This window comes from Clarias gariepinus, chromosome 1 (assembly GCF_024256425.1).
Source record: "Clarias gariepinus isolate MV-2021 ecotype Netherlands chromosome 1, CGAR_prim_01v2, whole genome shotgun sequence".
In the NCBI taxonomy this organism is placed as follows: domain Eukaryota; kingdom Metazoa; phylum Chordata; class Actinopteri; order Siluriformes; family Clariidae; genus Clarias; species Clarias gariepinus.
In genome coordinates this window covers 592,827-602,500 of record NC_071100.1, presented here as the reverse complement: position 1 = coordinate 602,500, position 9,674 = coordinate 592,827, and the positions used below count along the sequence as shown (strand labels likewise).

The 9,674-nt window shown below is 44.6% G+C and overlaps 1 protein-coding gene across 3 annotated transcripts in view; it reads right to left on the bottom strand.

The window, feature by feature from the left end:
- dspa (desmoplakin a) overlaps window positions 1-6,939 on the bottom strand; it is a 29,430-nt gene extending 22,491 nt beyond the window's left edge. For 2 of the 3 annotated variants that reach the window (XM_053495665.1, XM_053495666.1), the window contains exons 1-2: window positions 6,598-6,939; window positions 1-58 (exon numbers count right to left, since the gene is read on the bottom strand). The exon at window positions 1-58 is cut by the window's left edge and continues 27 nt beyond it. In XM_053495665.1, coding sequence (XP_053351640.1) covers window positions 1-58; window positions 6,598-6,773 — 234 coding nt within the window. In that variant the 5' untranslated portion in view covers window positions 6,774-6,939. The remainder of the gene's footprint in view (window positions 59-6,597) is intronic. The other variant, XM_053495667.1, reaches the window with a different exon arrangement.
- Window positions 6,940-9,674: the final 2,735 nt, after the last annotated feature.

The following is a 9,674-nucleotide window of genomic DNA, read 5'->3' as shown; positions in this document are numbered from 1 at the left end:
AAGGTTGTTCATGCAGCGGTTATAAAAAATCTGGCCCTTCTTCTGAAAGGACACCATGCTGAAACACACACACACACACACACACACACACACACACACAGGAAGAGTTAGTATTTATATGAGAATTAATATTTATAACTTTTTAAATCTTTCAGATTATGTCACCAAATTTTATCTGTAGTTCTGTCTCACCAGTTCACTTAACACCAACACACACACACACACACACACACACACACACACACACACTTCCTCTTTGGGGGCACATACCCAGCCATTGTGATTATGAAGATGTTTTCCATGCTTTCGTTCTCTCACACTCATCTCTTTGTTTCTTCACGTCTTATTATAAAGATCGATCATCACATCTGTCACAGGAACATCTAATGAATGTGATGAATTCCCTCCACTGGTGTGAGCGCTCACGTATCTGTGTGTCTCTGTGTGTGTGTCTCTGTGTGTGTGTGTGTGTGTTTCAGTCCAGTTAGTTTTCGTTACCTTAAGTGAGTTCACCAGTCTGTATGTCCTCGTTTTGTCGAATCATAAAGAATCAGATGTAAACTTGCCATCAGTTTCTGCACTTTAAACACATGCTCTGCTTCATCACTTGACACACTGCCATGTCACTGTCACATTTTAGAATTAATGTCCACGTGTCATTTTTGAGATCCACCCTTATAACTCATAATATTTTCTAATTTGCCATTAAAAGTTTGATAGGTTAAAAGTGAATTCCGAAATAATCGTTAACATTTCTATCATTTTACTCCACTTCGGTCCTCACTTTACTTCACTTCGGTCCTCACTTTACTTCACTTCGGTCCTCACTTTACTTCACTTTAGTCCTCACTTTACTTCACTTCGGTCCTCACTTTACTTCACTTCGGTCCTCACTTTACTTCACTTTAGTACTCACTTTACTTCACTTCGGTCCTCACTTTACTTCACTTCGGTCCTCACTTTACTTCACTTCGGTCCTCACTTTACTTCACTTTAGTCCTCACTTTACTTCACCTCGGTCCTCACTTTACTTCACTTTAGTCCTCACTTTACTTCACCTCGCTCCTCACCTTACTTCACCTCGGTCCTCACTTTACTTCACCTCGGTCCTCACTTTACTTCACCTTGCTCCTCACTTTACTTCACTTTAGTCCTCACTTTACTTCACTTTAGTCCAGACTTTACTTCACCTCGGTCCTCACTTTACTTCACTTTAGTCCTCACTTTACTTCACCTCTGTCCTCACTTTACTTCACTTCGGTCCTCACTTTACTTCACCTCGGTTCTCACTTTACTTCACCTCGCTCCTCACTTCACTTCACTTTAGTCCTCACTTTACTTCACCTCTGTCCTCACTTTACTTCACTTCGGTCCTCACTTTACTTCACCTCGGTCCTCACTTTACTTCACCTCGGTCCTCACTTTACTTCACTTTAGTCCTCACTTTACTCCACTTCGGTCCTCACTTTACTTCACTTCGGTCCTCACTTTACTTCACTTCGGTCCTCACTTTACTTCACTTTAGTCCTCACTTTACTTCACTTCGGTCCTCACTTTACTTCACTTCGGTCCTCACTTTACTTCACTTTAGTACTCACTTTACTTCACTTCGGTCCTCACTTTACTTCACTTCGGTCCTCACTTTACTTCACTTTAGTCCTCACTTTACTTCACCTCGGTCCTCACTTTACTTCACTTTAGTCCTCACTTTACTTCACCTCGCTCCTCACCTTACTTCACCTCGGTCCTCACTTTACTTCACCTCGGTCCTCACTTTACTTCACCTTGCTCCTCACTTTACTTCACTTTAGTCCTCACTTTACTTCACTTTAGTCCAGACTTTACTTCACCTCGGTCCTCACTTTACTTCACTTTAGTCCTCACTTTACTTCACCTCTGTCCTCACTTTACTTCACTTCGGTCCTCACTTTACTTCACCTCGGTTCTCACTTTACTTCACCTCGCTCCTCACTTCACTTCACTTTAGTCCTCACTTTACTTCACCTCTGTCCTCACTTTACTTCACTTCGGTCCTCACTTTACTTCACCTCGCTCCTCACTTTACTTTACCTCGCTCCTCACTTTACTTCACCTCGGTCCTCACTTTACTTCACTTTAGTCCTCACTTTACTTCACTTCGGTCCTCACTTTACTTCACTTCGGTCCTCACTTTACTTCACTTCGGTCCTCACTTTACTTCACCTCGGTCCTCACTATACTCCACCTCGGTCCTCACTTTACTTCACTTTGGTCCTCACTATACTCCACCTCACTCCTCACTTTACTTCACTTTGGTCCTCACTATACTCCACCTCACTCCTCACTTTACTTCACCTCAGTCCTCACTTTACTTCACTTCGGTCCTCACTTTACTCCACCTCGGTCCTCACTTTACTTCACCTCGGTCCTCACTTTACTTCACCTCGGTCCTCACTTTACTCCACCTCGGTCTTCACTTTACTTTAGTTCTCTTTTCTGATTGGTCAGAAAGTGTTGCTTAAGTGTTGATTCTCTATAACAGCAGCTCTGACAGTAGCGCGGGTTCATATTAATGCGCTCACTCTGATACGTCATGGTTTCCATAGTAACGGCTCATTCACAGGGACGTGTACAGCGCACGCTCCATGTAAACTGATTAAAAAGACATTAAACTGTTGAAGTTTATCTGTAAAAGTTTATTTGCTTTGTAAGAGCGAGAGTTAATATTTACAGTTCCACTCTGGACCGGGACACGCTGTGTATTTCACACTACACTTCATATCTGTTCATAGTCACATCTAATGGAGCGCAGGTGACACGCCTTCCTCTTCTTACACAGATTACAGCACTCGCCTGTATTCACCTCATTCCAGATCTCACACATTCTTACACACACACACACACACACACACACACACGTCTGAACATGCAGCAGAAATTCAGTAATCATGTGTGGAACAATAATAACCCCAACATTTCCACAAACTGTTTCAAAAATTCTCACTTCGCCTCAATTCATCTTCGATTTAAACGTAATGTTTTTAATCTGTAGACACATCAGGGGTGACTCAGAGGGGCTGCTGGGAAAATGAAAACCTGCCACTACAGAACAAATGCAAGAACACAACACGCTGACTCACACACACACACACACACACACACACAAAGTTTGTTTCATCCTGAAGGAAATGTTTTTTTGATGAAGACAGAGCTAACAATAAACTAAAGAAAATTAAGCTACTCCACTTGGATAAAAATAAACAAACAAACAAACAAACAAACAAACAAACAAACAAACACAGAGTATATAATAAAATAGATTAGAATTTTTCAAGCTGTGCATGTAGCGATATAAAGTCTCCAGAGAGCTCGAGAACGCTTCTCTAACTGCTGTGTTGATAAATAAAGCTGCAGGAGGTGAAATCTGTTTATGTATTTGTTTATTTATTTGTTTATTTTAATAACATGGCGGTGTTTGTACAGCCTTGGAGCAGATGCCTGTTATTGGGGAATATTATCCGTATTCTCATTCTTCTGTATGTCTCTTCTTTTTGCTTCTTGATTCCTGCATGTTCTAAGGGATTGCACTTATATTATTTAAGCACACACACACACACACACACACACACACAGACACACACAGTGTCTCAGGACTGAATGCTGTAACCAATGTAAATGATCTGGGGGGTAAATTCTTATGCACGGCGCTCCTGTGCTCACCCCGGGGCGGGTCAGGTTTCACTCTCGGCAGCACACAGAACCTCTTTAATCTGCTGGGCCGAGCGAGTCCCTGTGCGCATCAGATCTAGACTCCTCCCCCTGATCATGTGACCTCCTCAGCTCCTGTCTGTCTGAAATCCGCCCTGAAGGAGACGCCTTTAACCACCGCGGATACGCACAGTCGCAACTCAGGGCTGCAGCATGAACAAAAAGTCAAAGGTCATAGTGTCCGGAACAACAGCGTTCCTCGAGGAACTGACCATTCCAGAATGGCGGGGGAGGGGGGGGGGGTAATGGGTACACACCTGATACACCTTCTGTTTGTTTAATGATCTGCAGGTGGAACAGACCATTTCAGAGTGAATGGAGGGGGACCTTGGAGCTCATTCCACACACACACACACACACACACACACACGTATATCCCTGTGGTTATTATTAATGTAGGGTATTACACTACGCCTTGTGCTTTGATCTCAGTAACCGAAGGAAACACTTCAAACTGATTAGTTGTTTAGATGTAACACCTTTAGGGAAACAGAAGCTTGAGAATCAGATATTACTGGGACAAACTGCACGTCACTCACCTCACCCTGTCCTCCTCTTTCTCACTCTCTCTCTATTCATCTCTCTCCATTCTTTCATTCAGTTAGTGTTTATTATATTCTCCATCTACTCCACTCATCCTCAGACAATGGGCGTCTTTTCTCCTCGTTTCGTGCGTTTATCTTAATAACCGTCCCCCCCGTGTGTTACTCCTGCTGTAGGGGTTTTCATGGTTACGGTTATGCAAACACACGTCTTTTGCTACAGGTGTGTTTACGCTCCTGCTGCGTGTTTGCTCTCCGTGGTTCTGTCTGTCGCAGAACCGTACTTACAAAATGTCAAGCTACAGTGAGCCACAGAGCTGTTACCCTGACACCCTGACACCGCCCCCAGGTTACCCTGCATTAGGGCTTCATCCACTGGGATTAAAGGTGTAATGTGATTCTGTGTCCTACTGGATGTTGTGTGTGTATGTGTGTGTGTGTGTGTGTGTGTGTGTGTGTTTGTACGCGCGTCCATCCATCGATCTATCCAACTAAAAAACCTATCTGCAACTTTATGGAGACAGTTTGGTGAAGGCCCTTTTCTATTCCAACATGACCTAACCCCAGTGCACAAAGCAAGGACTATAAATAGAGATAAAAGGACATGAGTTTGGTGTGGAAGAACTCAATCAGCCCAGACACAGAGCCCTGACCTCAACCCCATCAAACATCTTTGGGATAAACTGGAACGGAGATTGTAAGTCAGGCCTTCTCGTCCAACATCAGTACCTGACCTCGTAAATGCTCTACAGAATGAATGGACATGAATTCCCACAGAAACACTCCAACATCGTCCATGAAGAGAGGAAGCTGCTTTAGCTGCAAAACCAACCGGGGGACAGACTCCACTGAAGTATAGATGTTTGGATACAATGTCACTGCAGGTTTGGTGAAATACTTTTGTTAATATGGTGTGCGCATCCAATGACCTGTACACTACTGTTCAAAAGTTTGGGGTCACTTGCAAATGTCTTTGTTTTTGTTTAGTGATTTATTTTCTACATTCTACAACAATACTGGGGATTTCAAAACTATAAAATAACACATATGGAATGAGGTAATTACGTAACAACAAGAAAAACAACAGTTAGTTGTTATTTTAAGACACAGAGGTCAGCCTTTCTGTAATAGTTCTTGCAAGAACAGTATTGTCAAGTGCATTTGCAAAATCCACCAAGCACCATAATGAAACTGTCTCTCATGAAGGCCGTCCCAGGAGGGCGAGACCAAAACCTACCTCTGTCTCAGACCAAAAGTTCATTTAGAGTTATCAGCCTGAAAAATGACCAATTAACAGCACCTGAGATTAGAGGCGTTATGAAGTCTTTACAGAGCAGAAGTAGCAGAAACATCTCACCATTAACTGTTCAAAGGAGATTAATGCATTTTTTGGATGCCTTCAGCATTCCTTTACAATTTAGAAAGAAATAAACATCAGGAACCATCATGATAGAACTTTTGAACAGTAGTGTATATGGGTCTATCAACTGATCTATCCATCAATCAACCCAATGGTCTACCTGTTGATCTATCCATTGGTCTACCTATTGATCTATCCATTGGTCTACCTATTGATCTATCCATTGGTCTACCTGTTGATCTATCCATTGGTCTACCTGTTGATCTCTCCATTGGTCTACCTGTTGATCTCTCCATTGGTCTACCTGTTGATCTATCCATTGGTCTACCTGTTGATCTCTCCATTGGTCTACCTGTTGATCTATCCATTGGTCTACCTGTTGATCTCTCCATTGGTCTACCTGTTGATCTATCCATTGGTCTACCTGTTGATCTATCCATTGGTCTACCTGTTGATCTATCCATTGGTCTACCTGTTGATCTATCCATTGGTCTACCTGTTGATCTCTCCATTGGTCTACCTGTTGATCTCTCCATTGGTCTACCTGTTGATCTATCCATTGGTCTACCTGTTGATCTATCCATTGGTCTACCTGTTGACAGATCAATGGCCCATATGTGATAAATAAAACTTGAACTTCTACTTGAATATCAAGCTGTTGATCGGTCGGTGCAGGTCGCCCAGACACACCTTCAGATCACCCAGGGTTCCCCCGAGTCAGGGGTTCATGGAGAGATCTGGGTGAAACTCGTGACCCTGGGATTAAAGAGGTTCTGGTGTGATTCTGTGATCTATTCACTTATCCAACCCTTTGATCTGAGTATTTCTGTTTGTGGAGTAACAATGTGAGCAGTGTTTAGCTTCAGTTTCTCTTTGATGTTGATGTTTCTCTCATCTGCCCGTTTCAGTGTGTGTGTGTGTGTGTGTGCGCGCGCGCGCGCCCCTCACCTCCCCTGACTCTTCCCGCTGAAGGTCCCAGTGAAGCGCTGCTGCTGCTGCTGCATGTAGGTCTCACCCAGGTCCTGCTGGAAGCCGTTTCCGGTCATGAAGACCTGCTCGGTGTGCCGCACGGTTCCGCGCGACATGCTGGGGAAGCGCGAGGACGGCGTGCCGTGCGCGCTCATCGTGACCGCGCGCTGATCAAAAGCTGCTCGCGGAGAGAGAGAGAAAGTTCAGACGGAATAAAGTCCAAAAACCTCTGCGGGGAAAGTGTGTGTGTGTGTGTGTGTGTGTGAGAGAGAGTGTGTGTGTGTGTGTGTCCGTGTAGTGAAGTGAAGTGCGCACTTCTCCTCTCAGCTCCCGATCACGGAAGAGCTCTGTCACACACACACACACACACTCCTGCCTCTGGGATACACGGGGAGGAGCTTAGGGCACTGCCCTGGAGTGTGTGTGTGTGAGGCGGAACTGACATTTCACTACACACACACACACACACACACACACTGTTTAAAACAAAACAACCCTGTGTTCAAAAACTTTTTAACTTTTATTGTACTGCCCGATGACGTCACGTCTGTCTGTCTGTCTCTCTGTCTGTGTGTAGGTGTGTGTGTGTGTGGAGACAGACAGGTGAGTTCACACAGTTCGTCATGTTTTAGGTGTGTGAGAATTATAAATGGGAGAGTGAGAGTGAGGACACACCCTGTGTGAGTCAGTGTGTGTGTGTGTGTGTGTGTGTGTGTGTGGGACCACGCCCGAAACTGGAATGTGCTCGCACTGTACAGACAGTTCACACACTACTGCACTCTGACCGTCATTACACACACACACACACACAACATTAATAATAATGAGATTCCAACTAACCACATTAAGTTGTCATTACGTCTCCCGAATGCCAAAGTTTTGTTGCTGCAGTAAAAGTATTTACGCAGTAAACTGAAAAGTTATAAGGTCTATAAACTCAGTTATAGTACTGTGTAAAGGCTCGACCTACAAGTGTCACTTTAAAAGTCTGTATTAGTAACATCATAGCTACATAAATATGAGGGGGAGGGGGGGGGGGCGTTCGAGTCAAAGCGGGACGTTCATCCTATTTATCCCAGTGTTACACTAGTGCTCGGATACCATCAAGGTAGAAAGTTTATCTCTGCCTGTCTGTTTCACGTCTGAAACGCTGGCCTCCCAGGAACTGCACATGGCAATGGCTTGAAGCGAAGTCAGGACTGTACGGAGTTCCTGTGATGTGCAAGCGGTGTTGGTGAATGAGTGTGTGTACAGTTCACACAGACAGATGTGTCTCTTCTTCAAGTCAGTGACGTAGTTTTACAGGGATCAGGTGTTCCACTCGCTGAATGATCACAGAAAAGACTGCAGTGGGCTCAGAGCCACCTCGGCCGGGATCGTCATTCACGACATTCAGTGTCCGCAGCGCAAATGTCAAGGAGGCGCACTGTGAGCTGTATGGGGCTATTAAGTTAATTTAACCTGTCAGAGTGGTCAGAGCACAGGGGCAGCCATGATACAGCCCCCCTGGAGCAGATAGGGTTAAGGGCCTTCCTCAGGGGCCCAACAGCAGCAACCTGGCAGGCCTGGGGCTCAAACTGCCAGCCTTCCAATCAGTAACTCAGTGCCTTAGACCTCTGAGCTACCACTGTCCCATAAGTAAACTGCAGAACACACACCCAGATGGACTGTTTATTGTCACTAGAAATTTCAACCATGCACATCTCAAGTCATTGCTCCCTAAATTCCATCAACGTGAGGACTTTGCAACAAGAGGAGCGAACACAGTGGATCCTGTTTACATAAACATTGCCAAGCCTCACGCCCAGCTTGACTATGCAGACCTAATTCCAGCATACAGACCACTCATCAGGCTCCAAACCTGTTCTGAGGCAGGTTTTTCTTTCTCCTCTTCAGGATTGTTTTGCACACACTGACTGGAACATGTTCAGGGAAGCTGCAAAAAATGGTGTCTCCAACACCTTGGACGAGTACATGGCCTCAGTGAGTAGCTACATCAGAAAGTGCATCTACTGCTACTTCCAGAACAGTGGTGACAAGCAGGTCATCCAGGCCATCACTAACTATGGGACAACGTCACCTGTCTGAGACAGTGGTACCTCCCTTGAACAACTTTAGGCCTGAAGCTTCTGATCAAACATCTGAGCCTGCTGGGCCTGAACACCTCCCTCTGCTTGTCTTCAGCACCACCACTTTGGCCACCACCCAGGGGTGTGTCTTAGTTGACTGCTGTTCATTCTGCTGACTCCTCACTCTGCAGTAACACGCAGCTCGGACCACATCATCATGGTCACAGATGACATGACCGTGTAGGGTCTCATCAACAAGGTGATGAGTCAGCTTATAGAAATGGGGTGCTGCAGCTAACAGGCAGGTGCAGAACCAACAACCTGTACAACCTGAACAAAACTAAAAAGACAGTACGTGACTTCAGGACAGCATAGCAGGACCACTCCCCACTGAACATCAGTGGCTCCTCTGTGGAGATCATCAAGCGCACTATTTTGCTCTGTTTTCACCTGTTGGAGAACCTCAGGTGGTCCCTAAACACCAGATCCCTAACCAAGAAAGCTCAGCAGTGTCTCTACTTTCTAAGCTCATCTCTCTCCTCCCAATCTCTCCACCTTATGCAAAGGGACTATAGAGAGTGTCTAATGCATCTAGTGAAAATTCTAGAGCATCTGCTATCTAAAAAAATTCCAAAGCATTCAGCCGCATAATCAGAATGTGCAACCGATTATTCCTACAAACCCTCAGACCCCTTAACATCAAGGAACTGTTATAATTACAGTGTAATATCTTGTGCACATTTATTCCTACTAGAACTATGTTCTGGTCAGTGCCGTGCTGATGAAGGTTCTTGTTCTACTGTGTTGTGCACCACTGTATATGGCTGTAATGACAATGAAAGCCACTTCACTTTGATGAAAATTGAGTTTTTAAGAAAATTTGACAGTGTGTAATTTACTATTGTCACTGTGTGTGTTAGAGAGATGAACACAGAACAGCTAATACCATTAACTGTCCTGTATATTTTCCCGATGAACAAAAAACAG